The 26,497-nt window shown below is 57.3% G+C and overlaps 1 protein-coding gene across 5 annotated transcripts in view; it reads right to left on the minus strand.

Annotated features, from left to right (window-relative positions):
- The window catches only part of GRID2IP (Grid2 interacting protein), a 37,162-nt gene extending 12,063 nt beyond the window's left edge, over positions 1–25,099 (minus strand). Inside the window, exons 1-12 of one of the 5 annotated variants that reach the window (XM_070780230.1) lie at positions 25,007–25,099; positions 23,051–23,483; positions 15,756–15,910; positions 7,757–8,005; positions 7,450–7,535; positions 6,609–6,678; positions 6,027–6,121; positions 5,580–5,763; positions 2,874–3,028; positions 1,347–1,481; positions 981–1,078; positions 691–808 (exon numbers count right to left, since the gene is read on the minus strand). In XM_070780230.1, the coding sequence (XP_070636331.1) occupies positions 691–808; positions 981–1,078; positions 1,347–1,481; positions 2,874–3,028; positions 5,580–5,763; positions 6,027–6,121; positions 6,609–6,678; positions 7,450–7,535; positions 7,757–8,005; positions 15,756–15,910; positions 23,051–23,464 (1,759 nt within the window). In that variant the 5' untranslated portion in view covers positions 23,465–23,483; positions 25,007–25,099. Of the gene's footprint in view, positions 1–690; positions 809–980; positions 1,079–1,346; positions 1,485–2,873; positions 3,029–5,579; positions 5,764–6,026; positions 6,122–6,608; positions 6,679–7,449; positions 7,536–7,756; positions 8,006–10,543; positions 10,693–14,662; positions 14,762–15,755; positions 15,911–23,050; positions 23,484–25,006 lie in introns of those variants that run through there. The other 4 variants (XM_070780229.1, XM_070780233.1, XM_070780232.1 and 1 more) reach the window with 4 other exon arrangements.
- Positions 25,100–26,497: the final 1,398 nt, after the last annotated feature.

The following is a 26,497-nucleotide window of genomic DNA, read 5'->3' on the forward strand; positions in this document are numbered from 1 at the left end:
GGGAGGGTGCCAGAGCTGGTGGGCTCTGTGCCCCTGGGCACCTTTCTTTCCCTCTCTGGACACAGCGCAGGAAGACTCTGGTAACTCTGCCTCTCCAGGTCTTCCCTGAGGGTGATCGGAGGCCAGAGTGGACGGAGGGCGTGCTGGTGGGCCCAGGACAGGCAGACCCTGCTCATCCTGGAGAGGATCCCAGGGTCCCACCCGGAACCCACTGAACACAAGGCGAGGGCGAGGGGGTCTCCAGACCAAAGTCTCGGGGTACCTCCCATAACCAGCAAGTCTTTGGCTCACAGAAGTATTACCCAGGGGTCCTGCCTTCGGAAATGCAGAGAAACCGTTGTGCGAGCAGCCATCTTCGCAGCTGAGCCATTCACAGAGCAATGCACCCTATCTAGTCTATGCAACGGCCACATGCTCACTGAGGACCCCACCCCTTGGGAGCAGCCCTCCACTTTTCCAGATCCACAGTGGGGGTGAGGATCAGAGAGGGGACTCAGGAGGGGGGCCAGGACAAGGTGGATCTTGATGGCCCCTAGCTACGTAGGCTGACAGGGTTCCCCAGGATTCAGTCCCACGGCCACAAAGGAAAAAGGGGCTCCAGAGGGGTATGCCTGGGGGTGGGGGCAACACCCAGCCAGCTGGCCAGGAGGCAGGAGCGGCCCTCGGGAGCCAGGGCTGGAAAGCCCCTACCTGCTGGGCCTGCTGCGCTGGGCAGTGGTGGGGAGGCGCGGGCTCGAGAGCTGGTCCCCATCTTCCCTTTGAAGCTGCTGCTCAGGCGGGACTCGAGCTCCGCGTAGACGGCTGACATCTTCCGGGAGAGGTGAGGTGCGGGTGAGTCTAGTCGGCCCTCGTCTTCCCCCACACACGGCCTCAGAGGCAGGCCTGGGTGGTCTGGGAGGCCAGGGTCTGCCCCACCTCCATGGGCCACCCATTCCCAGCTCCCCACTGACACCAGGAGCAGGGTGGAGAGAAGGTCTCACCATCTTGGGGTTGGGCGTCTCAGGGAGGGATGTGCCGTCACCTGCCTGGCGCTCGCCTGGGATGGGAGGAAGAGGCATCTCCGGACAGTCGCTAGGGCCTGCCGGGGGAATCAGGAGGGCCGAGTCCACCATGGGGCGGGGGGTCTAGTGACTGCCTCTGAGCTCTAAGGGTTAGACCCCAGCCCAGGCCCTGGAGAAAGAACCACCAAGCCCTGCAGACCCGGGGGGAGGAAGCACCCGCTCAGCCCATTCGGGGATGTCTCATCTCGCCAAGCCCATTTTGCAGATGGGAAAACCGAGCCCTGGCCCCACACCCCACCCCCCGCCCCGCCACCCTGGCTTGCGGACTGTTGGTCCGGGCCTCACCACAGCCAAGGCCAGCCTCCAGGCCCTGGGAGCGGAGGCTGCGGCGGCACATGGAGGAGGCCCTCAGGGAGCTCCGCGTCTGGGGCTCGGGTGCCGGCTCAGGCTCCAGCTCTGGCTCCGGCTCGGGCTCGGGCTCTGCTGTGGGACCAATGGAGAGACGGGCTCCTTGTCCTCTCAGCCGGACAAGGAGCCTCCGAACACAGGGAGGGTGAGGGCACCACCCGCGAGCCCGGCCCTGCTTTCAGGGGGAGCCCTGGGATGGGAAGCGGGGTGCCCAGCACAGGAGGTGCCCCAGGTAGCACCGGCCTGAAGATGGAGGCTGTGTGGAGGGGGTCACAGCCCCCTACCCAGCAGGTCCTTTCTCATGACGAGAGCCTAGGACCCCGTGATTCCAAGGTCTCCACATCTGACACCGCTGCCCGCAGGGGTGACATGGAAGACTCTAGGTCAGGGCAGAATTGCGGGAGGGATGTCTGCTGCCCAGTCTGCATCTGAGTTCAAACCCTCTCCCCCCAACCCCCACTCGTGGGTCCCCAGGACGAGGGTCAATGGGCGCCCAGGGGGAGCACATAGGGGATGTGCAGGCGGTCCAGAGCAGGTACCCAAGTTTGGCCCCCTTTGGATGCCCGCAGCCCACGTGCTGAGGTGTGTGTGGGCAGGTGGACTCACAGCAGTGGAATGGCATGAAGGGTCAGAGGCTGCACAGGGACCCACAGGCTCTCATGGGAGTCTGCGGTCTTCAGAGCCCACCAGGCAGGGTGAGCTCGCCATGTGCTCACAATCCAGGTCTGTAAACAGTGTCCACATGGACTCCTTCATCTGTGCCACCCTCCCTGGGGTGCAAAGCACAGCCACTGTGGTCACCTTCACATGCGGGTGAGAAACCGGAGACCCCCGGCGTCAGATGGGGTGTTTGAAGTCTAAGGTGGGACTTCCCTGGTGGTTGAGTGGCTAAGACTCTGTGCTCCCAAAGCAGGGACCCCGGGTTCAATCCCTGGTCAGGGAACTAGATTCTACGTGCCGTAACTAAGAGTTCACATGCCACAACCAAAAATCCCACGTGCGGCAGGGAAGACCCAACACAGCCAAATAAATATTAAAAAAAAAAGTCTAAGGTTATCCTGCTTTAGGGATCAAGCTGGGAAAGTGCATCTGTGGAGCCAAGCAAGGGGCCAGCCTGGGAGTGTTAGGCATGTATCTACAGTCGAGTCTGACTCTCTGCGACCGCATGGACTGTACCTGCCAGGCTCCTCTGTCCATGGGGTTCTCCAGGCAAGGATACTGGAGTGGGTTGCCATTTCCTTCTCCAGGGCATCTTCCCGACCCAGAAATCGAACCTGTGTCTCTTTGTGTTTCCTGCTTTGGCAGGTAGATTCTTCACCACTGGGCCACTTGGAAGATGCTACCTAAAGAGCACAGGGGTGCCTCCGCGAGTGGGAGGGGCCAGGCCGGCTGTAAAGCCTCCCGGGTGAGAACAGGCATCCGGCTCTTCTCCTGGTGGGCGGGCCAGGGGGCAGGGCTGCTCACCGGTCATGGCCGTGTAGCCCAGGAAGCAGGCGATCTTCTCCTGGCAGAGTTCCTGCTCCTCGTAGGTTAGCAGCTGGTAGATGAACTGCCAGAGGACCTGCTTGGCCGGAGTGTCGAGCACCGGGTAGACATCGACGATGAGGGTGTCGATGTTCCTGGTCGGGGAGGCGGGTGCAGAGCGAGGAGTTCGTGACTCAGGGGCTTACCAGAGGGGCCAGGGTTGGGGACGGGGCCCTTCCCCTCCTTCCCCAGACAGAGAAGTGGGCGGGAAGGCTGGCTTTGCGGACAGCCTGCCGGACTCAAATCCCAGCTCTGCCACCTGCCAGCCAAGTGATCTTCTCCAATTACTCATTTCTCTGTGTCTCAGTTTCCTCCTCTGTTAAAATGGAAGACAAAAATAGTAGCTACCGGGAGTTCCCTGGTGGCTCATGGGTTAGGACTCTAGACTTTCACTGTTGTGGCCCAGGTTTAATCCCTAGCCGAGGAACCAAGATCCTGTAAACAGGGTTGCTTGGCCGGAGGGTGGGGGTGGGGAGTGAGGGGAAAGCATCTACCGCACAGAGCTGTTTGAAGATTAAAATACATAGAATGGGGACGTCCCTGGCAGTCCAGTGGTTAAGACTCCACACTGCCAATGCAGGGAGCACAGGTTCCTCTGGTCAGGGAACTAAATTCCCCCATGCTGCAGGGCCAAAATTTAAATTAAAAAAAAAAATGTATAGAACATATTTGGAAAACTGACTCAAGGGACTGGCAAATGATGGCCCAAGGGCCAAAATTTGGCCCTCCACCTGTTTTTATAAAGCAAGATTTACGGGAACATGGCCACCTGTACTGGTATATATTGTCTATGACCATTTTCAAGGGACAACAGCAGAGCTGAAGGGTTTCAGCTTTCAGTGGAGACGGTATGGCCTGCAAACCCTAAAATATTTGCTATCGGGCCCTTTCCAGAAACACTTTGCTGATCCCTGTTCCCATTGTGTGGAAAAAAATAAAACTGATCCTCATGTACCACCACACATAAAGATGAACCCTGGGTGGATAAAAGACCAAACTGTGCAAGGTATGATTATAAAACTAACAGCAGATAACGCAGGAGATTTCTTTTGACCAAGGAGCAGTGAAGGGCTTCTTGAATAAAAATTCAAAAGCCAAAGCCATAAGGCCACATATGCGTTGCCTGTGATGATACAAAATCAAGAAAACCTGGAGCTGATAATACTAGATATAATGGAAGTAATAAGAGAATAACAAATGGAAGAAGATACTTACAATGTCTAAAATCAACAAGGAATCAGTATCTGAAACATACAGGGAATTTTGGCCAATTTTAAGTTTTGCTTTTTGGAACTTCCTGTAATTTTTCCACATATATTTGTTCCACGGTTGGTGAAATCTGGAGATGCAGAACCCACAGATATTGAGGGTCAACTGTGGGTGTTACAACTTGGATGAATGCTATTGTTTCGTCGCTAAGTCATGTCTGACTCTTTCGACCCCATGGACCATAGCCAGGCTCCTCTGTCCATGGGATTTCCCAGGCGAGAATACTGGAGTGGGTTGCCATTTCCTTCTCCAGGGGATCTTCCCAACCCAGGGATCAGGGTCTCCTGCATTGTAGGCAGATTCTTTCCCACTGAGCCGCCAGGGAAGCCCGAGTGAATGCTGAAAACATGCTAAATGAAAGAAGCCAGACATAAAAGTCCACACGTTGGGACTTCCCTGGTGGTCCAGTGGTTAAGAGTCCGCCTGCCAGTGGAGGGGACATGGATTCGATCCGTGGTCCAGGAAGAATCCCACATGCTTCGGAGCAACTAAGCCCGAGAGTCACAACGATGGAGTCCATGCTCCGCAACAGGAGAAGCCCACGCACGGCAGCTAGAGAGTAGCCCCTGCTCTCTGCAACCAGAGGAAGCCCATGCACAGCAACCAGGACCCAGCATGGTCACAAATATATCAATGAAAATTTTAAAAAGTGGAAAAATAATTATAAAGAAGTCCACATATCGTATGGTTCCAGCATTTGAAATCTCCAGAACAGGGAAACCTACAGACAAAGAAAGTAGATTACTGGTGGTTTAAGGTGAAGGGGGCGTGGGGGAGGGGGAGGGGGTGGGAACAACTGTGAAGCGGTTGGGACTTCCTTTGGAGGTAATGAAAATGTCCTAAAACTGAATGTGGTGGTGGTTACAACACATTTGTGAACATACTAAGAACCAGCGCGTTGTACACTCAAATGCGTGAATTGTATGGTATGTGAATTACATTTCAACAAACATATACATTTTTGTTTAAACCGAAAAAGGTTATGAAGAAGTAATTGGCTTTGCAAAGACCAAGACAATGACCCTCTGGGCTGAGGCGTGTGAGAAACGCTCCTGCTGCCACTGAGATGGGAAAAGAAAGATGCTACTCCGACCTGAGCAGGGATGGGCTGGTCGTGAGTGCCCCTGGGTGGGTGTTTCGAGGGTCCTGCCAAACACACCGCAGGGACTCACTGTCTGCTTCAATTTACAGAGAGGGCTGGAGCTGGCCAGGTCACGTGGCTAGGAGGTGTCAGAGTTGGGGTTTGTTTAAGGCAGCTCAATGGCCCCCCCCGCTCTCAGGGGAAGCTCAGGCAGGTGAGTGGTGGTGAGTCCTGGCAGGATTTGGGGTCCACCCCACAGCAGATCCCCACTGCCCCCGCCACCCTGGGGTGACCACCTGTGCTGGAAGAAGCTCTCGAGGGCCCGGCAGACCCCATAGCGCTCAGGGGGTGTGAGCAGGTGCTCCAGCTGCTGGCTGAAGGTCCTCCCCTGCACTCGGATGCTGGACGGAAGGATCTCTGCCACCCACTGCAGGGAGGTGAGCGCCGACGACGGGTTGGGGGAATCCATCGAGTCGGAATCTTCCGGGGAGCGGGTCACAGGAAGGAGAGGCACGAGTGAGCCGGTGTCCCCAGGCCAGGCAAGGTCTGCCCTTCGGCTGGGGCCAGGGGACCTCCCAAGCTGGGCTGAGGACGGGGCTGGAGGGGGAGCCCTGAGGCTCCCCAACCTGGGGAGGGAAGCTGCAAGGGGGAGCAGAGGCCTCGGTAGACTCAGGAATCCCACCCCTGGTGACCCAAGTAGGGGCTCCAGTGGCCAAAGCGGCCCAGGGCCACGGGCGCCTCACCGCTGGCGAATGGGACGAGCCCCTCCTCCACCACCAGCGTGGGCATGGCGCCGCTGCCCTGGAGCATGGACACCACCTTGTCGTGGGAGCAGTTCCTGCCAAGCAGAGGTGGCCCCGGAGGGACGGCCCAGTGTGACCCGAGCGCACAGCCAGCGGCCGGACACCCCTGTCCTGCTGGTGGAGGCCGCACAGCGAGGCCACATGTCAGCCTGAAGCCAGGGCCCTGCCTCGCCCATGCATTAACCTCCTCTGCAGGAGAAGCTCCAGGCCCAGGGCCAGCTGGACACTTGTGGGTACAGGAGGTGTCATGCCCCCATCCTCTCTGGGTAAGTTCCCCACCCCCCGAGGGAAAGACACACACGATCTATTCAACTCTTCGCCCCAAGCATGGAGCCTGGGTGTCTCCCAGTTGGAAGGACGATTTGACATCCTGGAGGCTAGGAGGGTGGATTCAAGACTTCCCATAGGAGGGGGGACAAACAGGGGACCAACTAGTCAGAGGCCTGTGGCCAGGATGTCCCAAGAGTCAGAAGTCCTGGGGGTTGTTTGCCACTAAGCTCCATGTCCCCAACAGCCTCTGACCTCATGTCCAGTCCATTGAGGAAGAGGATCCGGTCACCTGACTTGAGGGAGGCATTGTCAGCCGGGCTCCCTGGAAGCAAGGTGAGAGGGAGGGTCAGCTGAGCAGGGACCCACCCCAGGGAGCCCCGTGACGTCCTGTTTTACAGGCGAGAGGATGGGTGGGTGGCAGAGATCAGAGGAGCCTTTCTCACAGATCCATGCACCAGAGAGGTGAGATGCAGAAGGAGCTCAGCATCAGCAGCTGCACCCCCGGGGATGGGTCACTGGAGGTGTCGTGCTCAGGGAGGGGCTGAGGGGGCAGGACAGACCCAGTGACCCAGCCCTGCGGGTGGTGACACGGTGAGAGAGCTCAGTGCAGTGCTGGAGCCGTTTTCCCCGCAGAGAGCGTCCACAACGGAACGCACTTCCCCCCAAGAAATGAGTCTTCCCTCCCCCTGCCGACCCCTCACCCCCTCACCAGAGGGGCCCCGCAAGGAGGCATTCCTCCAGATGTCTCCATTCCACAGGGTGGAAGAGGGGAGTCCTTGGAGTCTGGATACTGGGAAGAGGCCCTGGAGCCCTGCGGCCTGCCCAGCAAGTGCCCGGTTCTCAGGGGGCAGTGGGCACAGGGAGGGTTGCCTGGGGGCCCAGGAAAGGTCTGAATGGAAAACTTGGCTCTAAGGTGACCCTGCACTTGGAGGGGGTTAGCCAGGACTGGGGAAGATGGGTGATCTGGGTCGGCTGCTCTGGGACTTAGAGGACACAGGCTCCTCAAGGTTGGGACCTGAAGAGGGGAGTGGCTGCTGACCATCGACCTCACAGGCTCCTTTGCCCCATTCTGAACAACCCACCCATCCCTCACCAGGCAGGACAGACTCGATCCAGACAGGTCCATGGCCACGTAGCGTGAAGCCGAAGCTCTTGTTGCCCTTGTAGACTCGGACTGTCCTGGGGAGAAAGAAGAGGTGGGGTGGGGATCGCTGAGTGTGCCTTTCTCTGGGGAGAGGAGCCCGTGGGGAGCAGGGGATGGCAAGGTCCCGCGTCCCGCTCCCCTTAACCTCTCCTGGACCCCAACCCCCAGGTGGCCCCGCTTCGCCCCCGCGCCCTCGGCCCGGGTCTCCATTCCTGAGCCCACCGACCGAGAGGCGTCCGCAGCCCGTCCCGGGTACCTGCGCGCGCCCCCGGGGCCCGCGCGGCCGCCCAGCAGAGAGGCGGCCTTGCGCGGGGGCGGCTCGTCGGGGCGGCGAGGGGCGGCGCTGGCGCGCGTGGACACCAGGAGGCGCTCGGGCCGCTCCTCGCTGCGGCTCCGGCGCAGCCGCTGCGCGCCCTGCGTCCGCCGCGCGCGGCACAGCTTGCCCAGCAGACCCTGAGACACCACCTCGTCGAAGCGCGCCCGGTGCTTCTTGGGGATGAAGATCCTGCGGGCGAGGACCACAGAATCGGCAAACTTCGTGGGCGCCGTGCTGGGCGCTCTCCTCCGCCCCGGAGTGGCCCGGGGCATCAGTGTCCCCCTCGGGGCCTGGACTTGTGCCCTAGTGGGCCCAGGTCACACGAGGGCCGGGGCGCCCAGCTCGCTCCACTTGGGGAAAGCCTCCTTCCCCAGGTCCCCGTTACTCTGGACTCAGCGCCCTCCAAGCCCTTCCGTGAACCTGTTCCTCCTCTCGCCTTTGTCTTCCCATCTCTGGCTTCCCCGGACTCCCTCATGCCCTCACACCAGCCAGGCCAAGCCGCAGCCAGGGGTGCCCCCCGCCCCCCCCCCTCCCCAGCCACCTTCTTCCTGCCTGATTCCAGGAGAAAACTCTGCTGGAGAAAACCGAAGCCACCATTCTCGCTGGGGTCAGACTTTGCCTAGACCCTCAGGAGACTTCCAGCCCCACCGCGGGCCCCCTGCCAGTCCCCTCAGCGGGGGCGGGGACCACAGCATCCAGTCCCGCTCCTACCCTTTGACCCAGCCTGTGGCCCCCGCCCAGCACACTCTGCTCTCCTAGATGACCTGGCTTCGCCCTTCAACACCCTTCCTCCAGTTTAGTCCAACATGTTTTAGGAAGTCCCTGCTATCAGTGCCAGCCAAGCGCTGGGCTTCAAAGCTGAAGGCACTGCGGTTCCTGCTCTGTGAGCGGTTGACCTGGAAGTGACGAGAGGCCTTGGGGAAGCTCGCACAGTCCCCTGTTGGAGTCCACAGCCTGGGACGTTTCCGTGGTGCCCCTGGGTCTCCTCTACAAGGTGGGAAGCTCTAGAAGACTGGGTCTGTAGCTCGGGTGTGAGCCACGGTGACCAGCCAGGGCTGAGCACAGAGTTAGGACTCAGTGAAGGAGGAAAGAGGGTGGTCCCGCAGTGGCCCCCCCACACCTCTGAGGAATGGCAGCGGTCAACATCCTGGGACTCCCTGGCCCCTGGCAGAGGATTCTCGGGCTCAGAGGGGGTCCATCTCATTCCAGGGTTGTGTGGCTGCCCACAGCTGAGGTGGAACCCGGGTTCTGGGCCCCCACATTGTCACCAGCCTCCCCTGAGGGCCCTTGAAATTCTGGTTGCTAGTGAGGCCTCCCTGGCTGCGTCCCAAGGTTCCCTTCCCTGTTCTCTGGACCAGGAGCCAGCGCCAAGGGCATGGGGGGAGGCAGGGAGCAGTGGCCTTGCAGCCAGCAGACATACAATCCCTCGGAGGTCACCCGGTGGCCCCCACTCAGCTCCCTTGATTTCCGTGGGTAGGTTTAATTAGGTCAGGTGGCTGCCTGGTGTGAGGGAAGGGATGTGCGTCCTTGGGGAGGAGGGTGCACCCGCTGTCTCGCCCCGTGAGCTCTGGTCCAGATCAGGACGTTCCAGGCAAGCGGGAGGCAAGAATGATGGCCTGTTCGGTTCTGCCAGAAGAGCCATCACCCGATACACTCATCCTTGCCCACCCCAGTGATTCCCGAAAATCCAGCGCCTCAGCCGCATTCCCTGGATGGTCCTTCAAGGTCTGCAGAGCCAGACGTCTCCGTCTGCTGGCCTGCACGGTCCCTGCCCACCTCTTGCCCAAGCAAAGCAGAGGTGACAGGTGCGAAAGTGTCTGCTTCACCCTTTGGGCTCCAGCCTCAGGCTCTAGAATCAACCCAACAGCCACAGCCCCTAGGTCCAACCCTCTAGCAGCAGTTAGAAAGGGCCTCCCCCACCCCCACAGTGGGAACCAGGGTGAGTCACCAACTGCCCCTGTGGGAGAAGGCTGGGTGCCCTCTGCTCTCCTCCGTGTCCGTAGGGCTGAGATGGGAGCCTAGCCTGTCTGGTGTGCCAGACGCCCTTCCTGGCTGGTGTGGGCCCTCCGTGCGCCTCAGTCTGGCCCATGCACTCCAGCCCTGGGTCTGCTCCGAACTGACAGCCCCGGCAGATCCAGGTGCAGTGGGGCCTCATGGACCACTGTGGCTGATGGACTGACGCCCCTTTGAACCGACGGCCCGACTACAGCTGTCCCCAGTCTCCCAGGTCCCTGCTGTGCCGGCAGGCTTCTCTGTGGCCACGGGGCTCTTTGGGAGGCCACCCGGTGACCCTGCACTCAGAGTTAGTCTGTTCTCTTAGGGGGCCAGGGCCAAATCCAACTCCAGATTCCCACTGGGGGCTCCCACAAGGCCCTCTCTCTCCATCACCGTCTCTGCCTCGCTCTCTGTCTAGTTCCCTGGATCTGTCCAGTCACAAGAAGGAAAGAGGAATTTTCAATTCCATCCTTGGTCCCCACCTCGCATCCCGACCCCTAGGGCGGCAGGCCAGTGCCCACAGCGGGGAACCCCCTCTTTAATACCTTCGGGTTTATGTCCACCCTCCCAAGCCCCTGCCCCCAGTCAAGCTGGCTCGCTGGGTACGCACCCAGAGCAGGGAAGCCCCTCGGTGCCCGAGCCCCACCCCTTTTCAAGTCAGCCGGAGGCGGGTCCGTCGCACCAGGGCGCGGGGTTCCCGGGGGCTCGGTACGCGCGGTTCGGGGAAACTACCGAAAGTGCCGAGAGAAGCCCTGGTCCTTCCCCATCTGGAGTCGGCGACGGCGGCGCGCCAGGTGCCAATTGCCCGGGGGTGCGGAGCCGGGAGCGGAGCGAGGGCGCGGCGACTCCACGCGCCTCTGCCCGGCGAGCGCGCTCAGCCCCTCCCGAGCAGGCTGGGCCCGCGGCCCCGCGCCCGCCCCTCTCGGGTGGCCCCGCCCCGCCCCGCCCCTCCGGGAACTCTCCCGTCCGCTCCTCGCGAGCTGGGGCCGTTCGAGCCGCTCCTCGGCCTCCTCTGGCCCGGGTCCACGAGCCCTTCCCCAGGCGCCTCGCCTCTGATCCCTCGGGCTGCAGCGCCCCGGAGAGTCCCCCGCACCGGCCGCGAGACCGATCCCGACAGTTCAGAGGAAGCTCCGATTGCCTTATGTAGAGTCAGGGAAGGCTTTCTGGAGGCGGTGGCCTTTATGCTGGGACTCAAGGACTCAGCCGGTGTCAGCCAGGGAGACTTTCGCCACTCACCCAGGGGGAAGCTCCAAAGAAGAAGAGGCTAGAGAGGGAGGCCTTGAATGCCCTTGTCAAAGCTCAGCCTGCACTCATGACAACAGAGAGGAGCCATGGGAGGGTCTAAGGGTTTAAGAGGAGGTGGAGGGACCCTGAAGGTTTTGGTACACCAGGGGTGGGGTGATGCTGAGAGGGGCACAGTGAAGGCTGTTAGGATGGGATAAGCGGCCAATTTCTAAGGAGTAGTAGTTAATGAGACCTGGGGGCAAGTGAGGAGGGGGCAGGTGAGGGTGGTGGGGGGGGAATAGGGGGTCTCCCTGAGATGAATGTGTTCTACTGGAGAGGAGAGGGGAGGACCAGCAAGGGAGGAGACGGAGCTAAGAAGAAAGGGGCATCAGGTCCCTTCTGGGCCTGCCACTCTCTGGTATCTGAGCAGGAGCTGACCCCAGGGACCCCACTGCATGGTCATGAGTCCTGGCTTCGGGTTGAAAAGGCGAGAATCTGAGTTCTAAGGACCAACAGATAGATGTGAAAACCACCCAGGGCATCCTGGGGAGGGGCTTCTCAAGGACCACTCCACGGGGTATGTGTGTGTGGGGGGGTCATCACGAGGCTCTCTCCCACCAGGAGGCGGCCACCACCCAGACAGGCTGGAATGGCAGAGGCAGGAACCCCCGGGGACTCAGCCTCTGTCTCAGTCTTGCAGGGAGCACCTTTCAGGGTCCTCCTGTGGACTCCTGTGGGAGGCCCCTGCAGACCCGAGGGTCAGTCTCCCTGCTCCATCCAGGCCATGCTGCCCAGCACATTTCAGCCCCCCTGCCTGGCCCCAGTGAGGCCCCCACCCTGGCGTGACCTCATGGAGCTGCACTTCTCTCCTGGAGCAGCAGGGAGCTAGAGCTTGTCTTCACTTGGGGTCCTCTGGGGCCTGGCCTCAGCCCTGCTCACGGTGAGCACAGCTCCCTGCATCCAAGCACGCTCACCATCCCGTCATGACAGAGCCCTTCCTGGTGGTCGTGTGCCAGCTGTGACAGCCCAGCACCCGGAACCAGGCCCACCCAAGGACCGTGACGACTCCACGTGTCTGTGGGCACTGGAGATGTGACCACGGAGAAGATGCTCCTGCTTGAATCTGGACACAGTCAGCCATGCACACACTGCTGTGGGGCCACCTCAAAGCTGGCGCCTCTGACCCAAAGCAGCACGAGGTGGGCCGGGCTGGCCTTTGCTGAAGCATCTGCCCTAGCAAGAAGGTACTACCAAAGGGCAGATCATACTCGGGCAGGGCTTCTCAGTTGGGGGTGACTTTACCCCTCAGATGACATTCGGCACTATCTGGGGACAGTTTTGGTTGTCACAAAATGACAAGCGGGAGGAGGGTGTGCTATGGCATCTGGTGGGAAGAGGCCAGAAATGCTGTAAGCTAAGTACAGGAGCGCTCCCAACAACAGAGAATCATGTTGCTAGTGCTGGGGCTGAGAGACCTCTCTAGGGAGAAAGAGACCTCCCCCAGCGTAAACCAGTTTAATCGAGCATGTGCTAGATGCCTGGCACTGCTTCTGACACGCTGTCACCGAATTTTCCAGATAACCTTGTGTGATGTTGTCTCTGACACTTGTCATTAAAGCAGAAGAGGGCGAAGGAGGTGCTGGAACGCTAAAGCCCAGTTTCTCAATGCATCTCTTTGCTGCCTGCAGTTGGCAGTGTCTGTTTGCATGCTTTCCCACCAAGAACCCCGCTGGGAGCGCATGGGAATGATCAACCCTGTTTTATGGATAAACTGTTGAGGTTAGTGAATCTGCTCAAGGTCACACTGTCCGTGAGTGGACTGGGGGTTCAAGCGAGGTCTGCCAGGACTCAAAACCCAGCTTCCCCAACCACCTCAGTGGCTTCCCTCACCCTCCCCTCCCCTCTACCCGATCCTTCCCTTCTTTGCTTGTTTCCTGAAACACTAGCAGGGTACGGAGCCCACTTTGCTTGCCTGTTCCCTCTCAACCGCGTCACACTTTCCGAACTCCTTGGCCTGTCCTAATTAGAAAGTCATTTTTATCACTTCATCAAACTGGGATCCCTTTGGGGACAGACCCAAATCAGGCTCTGAGCCACAGGAGTAACTGCCGTCGTAAAGAAAGATAAGACCCTCTACTTACACTGCTGCCACTGACCCAAATCTCACCCTCGGTGCCACACTAAGATGAAGAGGCCACGTTGGCCAAGACTGATGCAAGTTGCGGATGGACATGCTCCCCATATGCGCTGTCCTGTAGGGCGGCCACCAGCCAGATGGGGCCACTCCATACTTGCCGTGTGGCTGGTGAGACTGTGAAGCTGAATTTTAAATTGCATTTTATATTAAGTTTCATTTTAGAGAGTGACATGTGGCTAGTGGCTACTGCTCTGGCTGACCCAGCTTCACGGTCTCACTGCTTCTTCTTTCTCCGCAAGTCCTCTGCTTTGGCCCCTGGACCACCCTCAGAAGCTGCGTGGTGGTGTAAGTGGTTCCAGCCTTGGTCAAGCGTGCACACGCACCTGCACACGTGTGTCTTCATCTACCCCAGGTGGCCAGGTTGTCGCACTTCACTGTCCTCGGTCGCAGGGTCAGAGCCCTACCGAAGCAGGGTGACTCACAGCTAGGCACGGTTGGTACTTGAGGTTGGGCTCCACAAGGCGGCACTCTCACCTTGGCATTCTGGGGTTCCCCTCTGTAGCTGGATGCCTGGCCCTGATGAGCTATCTTCCCTCCTCCACAGGACACATGGCTGCACCCCACTGGTCGCTGTGCAGCCCTGGAACTGCCGCCTCCTCTGGCCACCCTGCCCTGACTGCCCTGTGCTGCCCTTCAGCTGGTGCTCAGCTCTCAGAATCACAGAAAACCGACTCTATGCCATTCCTCCGTGCCTTCTCGGAGCTCTCTCAGGAAGGGGCTGCATGAGGATCACCACTTGACCCCTAGAACTTAGTCCATCAGCCCCTGGAGCCCGGTGGTGGGGGTGGGGAGTGGGGGGATGGGGGCGGAAGCCACGGCTGCCAAGGGACCCCTCTCTCTGCAGAGCCCAGCTGGGCGCCGCCCCCTCCTCCGGCAGCCTCCCCAATTTTCCTGTCGCACTTGACACGCGCTGACAACAGAGGCTGCTGTTTCATCTTCCCCAGCGGCGCCCGGGGGACGCTGCGGGGACCGGGCATCCCCAGGGGTCCAGCGTTCCCGCTTCCCAGGCTCTCAATCGAGCACGCCCAAGGGGGCGCCCCCTCTGCCCACCCGCTCTTCCTGACCCGCTGCCAGCAGCTCTGGACGAGCGGTGGACGGGAAAGGCAGGCACGGGGGCTGTCCCAGGAGTCAGACTGGCTGGCCCGGCGGAGGCGGCGAAGACGGAAGCCCGGGCAGCGCCGAAGGGAGGACCGATGAGGCGGACCGCGAGGGCCTCCGGCTGCTAAGAGCCGTCAGACACGCGTACCAACTTCCCCGGGGACAGCCTGGCCGCCCGGCCCCTGGCCCAGCCCTGGTGCGGAGGGGCGGGGCTGCCGGCCCCAGGGAGCCCTTCGGTTCCAGCGCATCATCTCTGAAAATTTGTTTCTAGATGTAACTTTTTTTTTTTTCCTCTCCGGATTTTCCCGGCAAGGGGCAGACCCCTAACTCACCCCAGGCAGCTCATGGTGGCCTCTTTCGGTGGCCTTCTGTGCTCCGCTGCAGAGCAGAGGCGCGGCGACCGGCTTGGGGAGTAGGGGTGGCCAGCCCGGTCCCTGACATTGGCCAGGCCCACAGGGAGGGGCAGGCTGCGGGGTGAATGGCAGCGAGGGGAGGGGACGGGCTGAGCCCAGGAGCGGGAGGGGCGGGCTGGGGGAGCCGGCGCCTGCCCTGGAGGCAGGGGGTGCAGAGCCAGCCCCGCAGGATCCGGGCGGGGAACGCTCCACTCAGGCCCAGGGAGGTCTGATCAAAGCAGTGCAGTGCGGGGCAGGATGGGGGTGGAGGTCAGGGGGCTGGGGAGAGTCACAGGACCTACCAGGAGATTTTTTTTCCCCCTGAAGAATGAATTTAGAGTCCAAAGCTGAGCAGAAAGTGTTCAGTCAATTGGTTCATGTTCTTGTGAATGCTACTCATGTGCTGTGTGACTTTGGGGCAGTCCCTTAACCTCTCTGAGCCACAGTCTCCCTCTGGAACGGGGACAATGATAGTACTGGTGGGATTCAGTGAGAAAGTGTTTCTCTGGGGCCCTAGTGAGGTTCTTGGCTCCCGGCTGGCATCATCAAAGGGCAGAGCGAACACATTGTCACCAGGATTCGGGGGCGGGGGTGGGTACCAGGGATCAGGATGGGCCCAGCACAGTCCCATTCCTGCGGCGAACTGTGACGCAGCAGTTTCTGGCCCTCGAACTGTGCCATTATTCCCTCTCAGTGAAGAGCTATGGGCATCTTGGTGATAACGTTGGAGGCTTCTGTGGTCTGGGTTTGGGACAGAGCAGGGCAGCGGGAGGTGGATCTTCTCTGCAGCCCGTCCCAGTCCAGCAGTTGGCAGCCCTTCTTTCTCACTCAAAGTGACACCCTGGCAGCGGCAGCACCAATAGCTGTCCTTTCCAGGGTCAGCCTTTGGGGTCACTGACACAAAACCCTAGTTTTGGGGCAATGGGGTGTTTGGGGTCCAGCTCAGGGGCTGACCACACAGCAGCAGCAGCACCTGGGGTGGAGGCAGGAGAACAGACACCCCTGCCCACCCATCCCAACTCTGAATGAGTACCTGAGGTTCTCCAGGAGGGGCCCGCGGGCCTCGGCGGGCAGCGCCAGGGTGAGCGCCCACACCAGCTCGTCCACCCGTTGCTCCGCCGCAAACTGCTTCAGAGCAGCAAACACCTGCTCCTTGGCGGTTGGCTGGTCCCCCAAGGTCTCATCCACCTGCAGGGAGGGGTCTGATGAGTGGCCCGAGGGCCCCAGGGTAGAATGCTGGGGAATCAGTACCCCCTCTCCCTCCCTCACTCAGGACAGCGGGCGTGGCAGTGCTGCCTGGGCCCCGCTGTGCGCTCCTCACCCAGACCCCGTCAGACCCCACAGCAGCCCCCACGAGGTGGGCTGGGCCAGCGTCTTCATTTCTATCGAAGGGAACTGAGGCCGCTAGAGGTAAGGTGACCTGGCCAAGGCTGTAGGGTCAGGACTCAAACCCAGAGATGGCCCATCTACTGACTATTGTGAGGATCAAAGGAATCGATCTGTGAGCTTAAACACGTGCCAGGCGCTCGGTAATTGCTAGTTACTATTATTGTAATACTCTACTCCCTTCCACCATGCTGCGAGCCGAGAGATCACACAGAGAATGCTCTGGCTCCACGAGATAGCCCCGGAACACGCCTCGCTCCGCATTCTGACTCCCTTAATGCTCTCTCCGGATCTGTTTTCTTCACCTTTGTGTACAAAGCAGCTGATGTGGGACACAGCACATCTGCTCAGAGGATTCTGTATGACCACTGGACATGGGCAGCTCAGTGACAGTGTCCAAAGCCTAAAAATGCACCTGTCATTTTACCCCACGATCCTGCACCTGGGAACGTATCCTCAACGAGTCCTGACAATCGCACGATGACGTATGAGTGAAGAGATACTGAGACGTTGGAAGTAGTATAAATATCTGACATTATGGCTAAACAGTTGTAGCACATCCACTTGGGGGATAGTTGTCTTTCTTTGGCTATGCAGCCAAGATGGAAGGAAGTCCCATATCAGGTGGCAGTCGAGACCCTGGTCCTAATGGTGCAGCCTCGGGCAATTGGAGGCTGTTGCCCAGGGCTTTGGTTCTTGAAGGAATGAGGCGGAGATGTGGAGACATGGAGCGCACGCAGGGCTGTGACAGAGCCCTGTAGTGCGCCCTGAGCGGACTCATCCTGAAGGCTGATTAGGACAGTTGTGCTCTAGGTTGCACATTCTTTCTTGGTTCTAAGCCGAGGAGAAGCGGGTGACAGAGAATGAGATGGTTGGATAGCATCACCAACTTGATGGACAAGAGTCTGAGCTAACTCCAGGAGATAGGGAAGGACAGGGAGTTATGGTGTGCTGCAGCTCATGGAGTCACCAAGAACTGGACATCACTTAGCAACTGAACAAGAGGAGGTCTCCAGTGCTGACTCTATGAACTGTTCCTCCCCCAAATTTCTTTTCTGCCAACGTGAGTAGAGTCAACTTCTGTTGTTTCGCAGCCAAGTTCACTCCATACTCTGCAATATTGGGTACCATTGATTCCAGGGTGAGCACTTTTTTTTTTTTTTTTCCAAACTGTGGGGCATGTGGGATTTTAATTCCCTGACTAGGGATCAAACTCATACCCTCTGCGCTGAAAGGTGGAGTCTTAGCCACTGGACCACTGGGGGAAGTCCCTGTGTTTTAAATTTTAGCATCTCTGAGATCACTTTGTGCCCTGTGGCTAGCTGTCATTCCTGTGCGTGTATGAATTTGGTCATAGGTCTTATATTATTACTTCCACAGAGTTATATACATTGCCTGTACTAAATATGTCCAAATAAGTCTAAAAGCCCTCTATCACCAACTACAAATTAAGTGACAAGAAGATAAGGAAGCACGTGTCATGGGTTGGGTGGCTAGTAATGGACAGTGTCTAAGGTTTGACGAAATGTGGTACCATTTGGTCGGAGAGAATGATGCTGTAGGTCTTTATTTAAAGACCGTGGTATGAGGAGTAATGGCTAACGAGTGCAGGCCTTCTTTCTGGGTAATTATGATTATGCTCAGTCGTGTCTGACTCTTTGCAGCCCCATGGACTGTAGCCTGCCAGGCTCTTCTGCCTGTGGAATTTTCCAGACGAGAATACTGGAGTGGGTGCCATTTCCCACCCGAAGGTATCTTTCCAACGCAGGGATCAAACCCTCACCTGTGTCTCCTTCATTGGCAGGTGGATTCTTTACCACTAGCACCACCTGGAAGCCCTTCTAGGTATGATGAAAATGTTCTAAAATTGTGGTAATGGTTGCACAGCTCTGTGAATATACTAAAAACCACTGAACACACTTTAAATGAATAATTTGTATGGTATGTGAATATATCTTGATAAAGCTGTTATAAAATAATGGAAAATGTTTGTGAGAGACAGGCAAGGTTTCAAATAGAACACACAGTGTTACATTTTTATCAGAGATAATTATGCACAGGTCTGCAGAGGGAATATGCAGTAAAGTTCATAGTGATTTTGATTATTTTTATGTCAATGCTTTCCTTTTTTTTTTTTTTTTAAATTTGTCCACTTGGCATATGAGATCTTAGTTCCCTGACCAGTGATCGAACCTGTGCCCCCTGCATGGAAGCTTAGAGTCTTAACCCCTGGACCACCAGGGAAGTCCCTAGGTTCCCATTTTATTTTTTAGGCAGTGAGCTTATATGACTTATACAGTCAGGAAAAGGCATGCATGTTATCATTGTTCCCTTTACTTCTTTATTTTTTAACCGTTGTAAAAATGCACATAACATAAACTTTACGTGCCAGCAAAGGTCTGTCTAGTCAAGGCTATGGTTTTTCCAGCGGTCATGTATGGATGTAAGAGTTGGACCATAAAGAAAGCTGAGTGTCCAAGAATTGATGCTTTTGAACTGTGGTGTTGGAGAAGACTCTTGAGAGTCCTTTGGACTGGAGGGAGATCCAACCAGTCCATCCTAAAGGAAATCAGTCCTGAATATTGATTGGAAGGACTGATGCTGAAACTGAAGCTCCAATACTTTGGCCACCTGATGCGAAGAACTCATTGGAAAAGACCCTGATGCTGGGAAAGATTGAAGGCAGGAGGACAAGGGGATGACAGAGGATGAGATGATCGGATTGCATCACTGACTCGATGGACATGAGTTTGAGTAAACTCCAGGAGTTGGTGACGGACAGGGAAGCCTGGTGTGCTGCAGTCCATGGGGTCGCAAACAGTCGGACACCACTGAGCGACTGAACTGAACTGAAGATAAAATTTACCACTGCAACCATTTTAATATGTACAGGTCAGTGGCATTAAGTACATTCACCATGTGGTATAACCATCACCACTCTCCAGTTCCAGGACGTTCTCATCCTCCCAAATGGAAACCCTGCACCCATTCAGCAGTCACTCCTCATTCCCCACTTCCCCAGCCCTGGGGAAACCACTAATCTATTTTTCAGCTTCTTTGGATTTGCTTATACTGAATATGTCTCATGGCTGGAATCTTATAGTATGTGGGCTTTTCTGTCTGGCACTGTTACTTTTAAAATGGAGCAGTTAACCACTGTCTGTCCACACTCCAGCAGATTCCCTGCCTTGTTAGTCGAGGGTCTGGGGGTGCCTCTGGGTGCTGACATCCTGAGCCGACCCTGAAGCAGGGGTGGGAGGCTGGGTGACTGGGCGAGCCCGGGAGGTGGCCATGCTTCTCTCTTAGGCCCATGTGGGTCCCAACTTCAGCCAGAGCCGGGGCTGTTCATTATCCCTTCCACTCACCTCCAAACGTATCAACAAGCCCCTCATCTTTCCCCTCCACCCCCCACTCTCAGACGATGAAGAACCGGCCCCCTTCCTGGGCAAGGCCAACCCACAAGGCCACCGAGTCACCAGAGTCCCCACTCTCTCTTCCTGCCACCTACTTGTCACTCAGCTCTCAGCTTGAAAGTTCCCTCCTCAAGGAGCGTTTCCTGACCACTTTGATCAAGTGGCCCCCAAGACTCTCTCATCTCCCTGTTTATTTCTTCCCTTCAGTGATCATCATCTGAAATAGCTAGTTTATTGAATTGTCCATAGACTCAATGGACGTGAGTTTGAGCAAACTCTGGGAGATAGTAAAGGACATGGAAGCCTGGCGTGCTGCAGTCCATGGGGTCACAAAGAGTCAGACACGACTGAGCGACTGAACAACAACAACATCACTTTGTCCACGTGCTTGTTTCCCACAATGCGTGATGGCAGGCTCCCCTCTTGGTCCTGTGCACAGCTGTGTCCCCACTCCTTGCCGGTCAGAGGGCCGTAAGCAACAACAGCAAAATGCATGGACTTCAGTGACTCTACTGCCTCCTTCCCTTTTGCTCATACCAATTGTTCACTTCTCTCCCCACCTATAAATAAATCAGTAAACTCCTCCCTTTACTCCACAACCCTATCATCCTTTTCTTTCTGTCCAGAGTGTCGACCCTGGCTATTTTCATACAACTGTGCTGACCCGCTGCAATCCCCCCCAGCCCTTGCCACAAGCGCTCCCTGATGCCGCTGATCTGGCCGAGGACCCCAGACGGCCCTTGATCGCGCATGATCTCCAGCTCGTGGTTTGCCCCTGAACGTCAGAATTGTATATACAACTGCTTCCTAAATGGCAGCACGGGTGGGTGAGGAAAGGCTTCCCAGAGAGGGTGACATCACAGAGGGTGAGCAGGTACTAGCAGGCGGCTTCGAGGGCACCCAGGCCAAGGCCACGTTCTGTGCACGGCTGAGTCCTAGCAACTGCACCCCGGATCTCCTTCACCAGATGAGACCTCGGCCCGAGACGCAGACATGACACGTTACTCCTGTCCAGGCCGAGCACAGGGCTGGGTGCGCTCAGGGAGTGTTTACAGAGCTGAACCAAAGAGCTGTAGGCGGCCGGCCGTTCTCAAGGCACGCGGGGCAGGCTGCAGCACCAGTCACCCCCTCCTCCAGGACCCACCAGGCCCAGGGAGGTCAGTGGCTTTGAAGCCAAAGCCAGCTGCAGCCTCGATTCAAAGGAGAACATGGCTCTCTGGAAAGATGTTTTATGTAAGAAAGAGGAAAAAATAGCTCCTCCCTCCTGGGGCCCCGCCACAGCGCGGTTTTGGTGTCAGCTATTACCCAGACGCTCTCAACCTACATCGAAGCATGAGGCACCATCACGGGACACTAATGGATTTTCTATTAAATATCAGGCTCTGCGAGGAGGAAAAACTGGGGCAGGGAGAGTGTTGGCGAGAACCCGAGAGCTGATTGTCGGAAGCCGGTGGGGGGGCTCCACAGCTGCCCTTGATCTTCCGGAGGTGGTCTTTTCTGGGGATTTGTGGAGCTGCTTGGCGAGCTCTAACCAGAATCCACCACTCCCTGTTCCCCCTTGTCAGAAAATGCACTGAAGCTGACCTGGGCAGCTGGTCAGATTCCTCCCTAGGCCACAACCTGACTTTGTTTCCTCACCAAGTCCACTCTGCCCATCTGGGGGCTCTGATCACCTCTCTTCTGACTCCCCAGGGATTGGATGGAATCCGGGGCAGACTTTTGGGTCTACAGTGAGTCATCTGGGATCACAGCAGACTTTACCAGTTGCTATGGTCTGAATGTTTGTGTCCGCCCCCCCCCTCCAAAATTTGTGTGTTGAAAATCTAATGGCCCAGGTGATGATGGTATTAGGAGGTTGGGCTGTTGGGAGGTGACTAGGTCATGAGGGTGGAGGTCTCATGAATGAAATTAGTGCCCTTATAAAAGAGCCTCAGGGATTTGCTGCAGTCTGGTGGTTAAGACCTCACCTTCCAGTGCAGGGGGTGCAGACTTGATCCCTAGTTGGGGAGGTAAGACAGTCCACATGCCTCTTGGCCAAAGAAAACCAAAACAGAAAACAGAAACAATACTGTGAATTCAATAAAGACTTAAAAAAAAAAAGGTCCACATAAAAAAAACTTTTTTTGAAAAAAAAAATAAATAAATAAATAAAAGAGCCCCAAAGAGATCCCTTGCCCTTTTCACCATGTGAGGACAAAACCAGAAGTTTGCAATCCCAAGCAGCAGGCCCTCACTCAAGCATGTTGGCAACCTGTTCTCAAATCTCATGCCTCCAGAGCTGTGAGAGGGAAATTCCTGTTGCTTATAAACCACCCAGTCCGTGGTAGTTCGGTTATGGCAGCTGGAACAGATTGAAACACCGCTGCTGCTGCTAAGTCGCTTCAGTCGTGTCCGACTCTGTGTGACCCCATAGACGGCAGCCCAGCAGGCTCCCCCTTCCCTGGGATTCTCCAGGCAAGAACACTGGCGTGGGTTGCCATTTCCTTCTCCAATGCATGAAAGTGAAAAGTGAAAGTGAAGGCGCTCAGTCGTGTCCGACTCTTCTCGACCCCATGGACTGCAGCCCACCAGGCTTCTCTGTCCACGGGATTTTTCAGGCAAGAGTACCGGAGTGGGTTGCCATTGCCTTCTCTGATTAAGGCACCAGGGCTCACCAATGTTTCTAGGGGCTTCCTTATAGCTCAGTCGGTAAAGAATCCGCCTGCAATGCAGGAGGCCTGGGTTCGATTCCTCGGTTGGGACGGGCGATCCCCTGGAGAAGGAAATGGCAATCCGCTCCAGTATTCTTGCCTGGAAAATCCCATGAACAGAGGAGCCTGGCGGGTCCATGGGGCCGCAAGTGTCGGGCACGACTTAGTGACTAAACCACCACCAGTGTTTCTAGGTCTTCCCGCCTTCCTGGACACACAGAAGACCACATTCCCCAGCATCCTTTGGGAGCAGTGGTGTGATTAGTTCTGGCCAATGAATATCCATTGAAAATGCAGGGATTCGCTTCCTGCCCCGCTTGCCCCCAGAGTCCTTAAGAGTTGCTCTCTTCTAATACCTGAAATCTCGGAGCTTCATATTGAGATGGAGAGAACCTCTGGGTTGAAGGAATCATTCTATGTTCTGCTTTCTACCAATATTATTGTCTGTATTCTACTCATCTACATTTTGATCAGGCTGGTGGTTACAAGGGTGTATGCCTATGTAAAGTTCCTTAAACTGTACACTTAATGAATGTGCTTTACTGTATATCTGTATTACCTCAATTAAAAAAAGAAAAAGAAAAGCAACTCCCACAAATCAAGCAAACAAAAATCACGAAAATTAAGGACAGGACTGGAAGCTTGAGCATCACTATATTTCTGATAAATCTTTCGTTAGAAGCTTCCTTAGCTCCAGGCTCCCACTCCTGGCCTGAGGAGGGCCTGTCCGGCTCCTGACGCTCTGGGCCCACAGTGCCCAGCCCCTCAGAACAGCGCCCCTAGAGCCCCACCCCAGACCGCCTGTCCCTTAGGGCCCTGCCCCGCCCTGCGCGCCCTACCTTGCGGCTGAACTCCTGGGCTTTGCGCCTACGCTCTCGGTGCACGGCGTCTGGGCGCTTGCGGCCGGCCAGGCGTAGCAACTCGCGGCCCAGATAGAGGCCGCGGCTTGAGCGCGGGATGCGTAAAGCTGTGGTCAGCGGCTCGCAGCCGGATCCCGCGCCGGGGCGGCCGATGGGGCCGGGGAGCACGCCCAGGCTGGGTGGCACGCGCGGGCAGCGCCGGGCCAGGCGCACTAGGCGCTCGCGGCTCAGGCCGGCCACGGCCAGCCCCTCCACCTCCAGGATCTGGTCCCCGGGCCGCAGACCCCCGGCGTGTGCGCTGCTCCCTTCCACCACATCCAGGACAAAGCAGGGACCCGAGCCCCCCAGCCGGAAGCCGAAGTCCTCCGGCCATCCCTGGTTGGTGGCCGGCATGGCAGTGGCGGCCGTGCAGCTGGAGGAAGGAGAGAGAGGTCACAGGGGATTCCTTGCGGCCTAGCCTGCGGGGCTGCATGCCGCTCAGACTCAACGCATGTGCCAGTCTGAGCCGCTGTTCTTCCTCTGCCTCTGTGTGAACCATCAGTTCTTAGGATATCCCCTGACCTCCTGGACCCGACTGTGCCTGAAATTCACCAGTTTCGATGTGACAAAAGGACTTGCCCTTGGTAGTTCACAAACTCCTGCTGACTACGGGGGTTATTTGCCCTTTGAATTGACCTTCTTGAGGAGCCATGAGATGGCTGCTCTGGCGCGGGGGTGGAGCGGGGGTGCGGGCGGGGGTCGTCCTCTGGGCTCCTGGCTCTAGGACAGGCTCAGGGGAGGGGAGGTGGCTCTGTTCTCCGAAAGCAGATGGTGGCGTGGGCTGGAGACACAAACGCATCGGGGTGGCAAGGGTGACTGTCCTGGATGGAACAGTCTCTGTGTGTTTTTCCATATGTCTGATGAGAGCAGGGATTTCTTACAGGCATCCATGGATGGCCTCTGAAACTGTAGGTAAGATATGATGTAAAGGCTTAGGTTTCTGGGGAAGAGTCCGTAGTTCTAAGGAATTCTAACCCTGGCTTAGAAGAACCCCTGGGGGCTGGCTTTTGAAGGCCCTGGTTTTGGTCCCCCTCAGCCTTCTGAAGATGTTTAGACAGCCCTCCCACCTACCCTATGGGTGTTGTGCTCTTGTTGGCTCCGTCTCCCAGGAGCTGGCCTCTCCCAAGACACTCTTGGAGTTGGGGGCAGGGAGGAGGCCCCCAAGAGTATCATGGACTGGGGAGGAAAGGCCTCCAGTGACATCCAGTGGGATCTATCACCTGCCACCAGAGGGCTCGGTGTGAGAACTCCTCACACTGGGTCGGGTGGGGCTGCCACACGCCGAGGCTGGCAGGCTCACTCCCGAGCCCACTCGGGGGCCCTGGTCCTCCTCTGCCAGGCAGTGGTGCTGCCATGGAGCCTCAGGGACGCTTACCTTGTCACACGGGGGTAGCGAGGGACCTCTGGGTTCACTGGGCCCAGGTTGGGAGGGGGCATCCCTTGGTCTTGGAGGGGCCTGAGATCAGTTCTTGCCCCATGAGTCCAGCAGCCAGCTCGTGCACGGTCAAAGCCGGGCTGGCTGGAGACTGGATGGAGCCAGGCGCTGCTCCCCTTCCACGTGCACACCAGCTCTGACCAGTGACCTGCGGCGGGGCTGCTGCTCAGAGGCCAGAGCAGCTTGCTCCCAACCTGTCTACACCCAGCCTGGGGAGCCACAGAGCCGAAGAGGCTGCTGGCACTCGAACCCCTCAGGGCTTTTGAGGTGTGTCCAGCCCTCCAGTGCATCCTCAGCCCTGCAAGTTGACCTAAGCCCTCTCCCACCCATGCAGAGCTCCCCTCTTTCCCCTTCATCTGGAAACAAGAAATCCAGGCTCCCGACAGGGCTCACCAGGGGAGGCATCCCAGGCTACCAGTCCCAGAATCTTGGGTACCGCGCCTCCCTCCGGGTTTGCTCACCTTCCTCCCTGGTGACGGCAATGACTTAGGGATCAGAGCACGGTGCTGGCGGGACACCTGGGGACGCTTGCTTACTGCCAGCCCTCTGCTGCTCAGGGCCGTGGCATTGGTTACTAATGCATTGGAGGTGACAGCTGGAGTTTCTAAGGCAAAGTGATCCTCCGAGTAATCTGAGAAGGCCCCTGTTACCAGGCGGACCAGCAGCATGGCTGGACAGCTTGGCCAGCGCCCAGAGTGGCCGGCTCCTGCTGCACGGTCCTGGGGGTCTGCACAGGGGTCCCCAGGCAGGAGCCAAGACTGACCGGAGCTAGGCCTGGGGCTGGGTCCACCCCTGAGGCTGCAGAGCTTGGCAGGTGTGTCAGGAGGATTCAGCTGGGCTGTTTTGGGGGGTGTGTGTGGCTCACTCAGTCCAGTGATGGCAGAGGGGACACTGAGACTCACTGAGGCGTGATCTGATCCCCACAGAGGACACCACTGCCTGAGCCCCAAAGGCCAGGCTTAGTGGCGGGAGAAGGGGAGACTCAGGCCAGAAAAAGAGCTTGGGATGGGAGAAAAGATGCTGACCTAAGTAATTATGGAAAGGAGCGGAGTCTGTGAAACAAAAGGCAAAGAGAACCATGCATAACACCGTGCTCTAGTCGGTAAAGTTGGTCCCTGCAAGGGTGCAGATTAACAATTCTGAAATCACACTATACATGCACATTGGCATTAAGCGATTAAGTCAGTAGACCATGGGAGCCGGATTTCTCTCTGTTGTAGTGGGAGGTTGCAGATGAGCGTACAACAGACAGAAACATTTATAGATATGCACATGGATATAGCTTAGTGGCAGTGGCAGTGCTCAGTTGGATCTGACTCTTTGTGACCCCATGGACAGCAGGCCACCAGGCTCCTCTGTCCATGGGATTCTCCAGGCAAGAATACTGGAGTGGGCTGCCATTTCCTCCTCCAGGGAATCTTCCCGACCCAGGGATCAAACCCTGGTCTCCTCCATGGCCGGTGGATTCTTTACCACTGAGCCACCTGCGAAGCCCACAGAGGTTAGTATCTGCACCTAAGTTTGCTGACTCTGTCAGCTGAGAGGGCTTAGAAGAAAGGACGTTCCCCTCAGCAATGAGTGCATCCAGTGTGAGAGCTTGATTTCTAAGATCCCTGCCCAGAACAAGGAGCCCAGGCTCCTTGGAGAAATGGCTGATTCCAGGGCTGGGGCGGGAAATACAGGAGGTGAGCCTGGACCATCTTCTAGTGCCAGAGAGTAAGGAAATGCTAAACACGCGCATGCGCATGTGAACACACACACACACACACACACACACACACACACACACACCATGGGGTTTGTCAAAGGGACACAGAAGTCAAAGGAAAGGGCTTCCCGTAGCCCAAACTGGAACAATCTGAGCAAGAATGTAAATCATATAGACTTGGGTTGTAATCTAAAATATAAAAATAAATATCAACAAGTTTACACTAATATAAATAATCAGTTAA

This window comes from Bos indicus, chromosome 25 (genome assembly GCF_029378745.1).
Source record: "Bos indicus isolate NIAB-ARS_2022 breed Sahiwal x Tharparkar chromosome 25, NIAB-ARS_B.indTharparkar_mat_pri_1.0, whole genome shotgun sequence".
NCBI lineage: Eukaryota > Metazoa > Chordata > Mammalia > Artiodactyla > Bovidae > Bos > Bos indicus.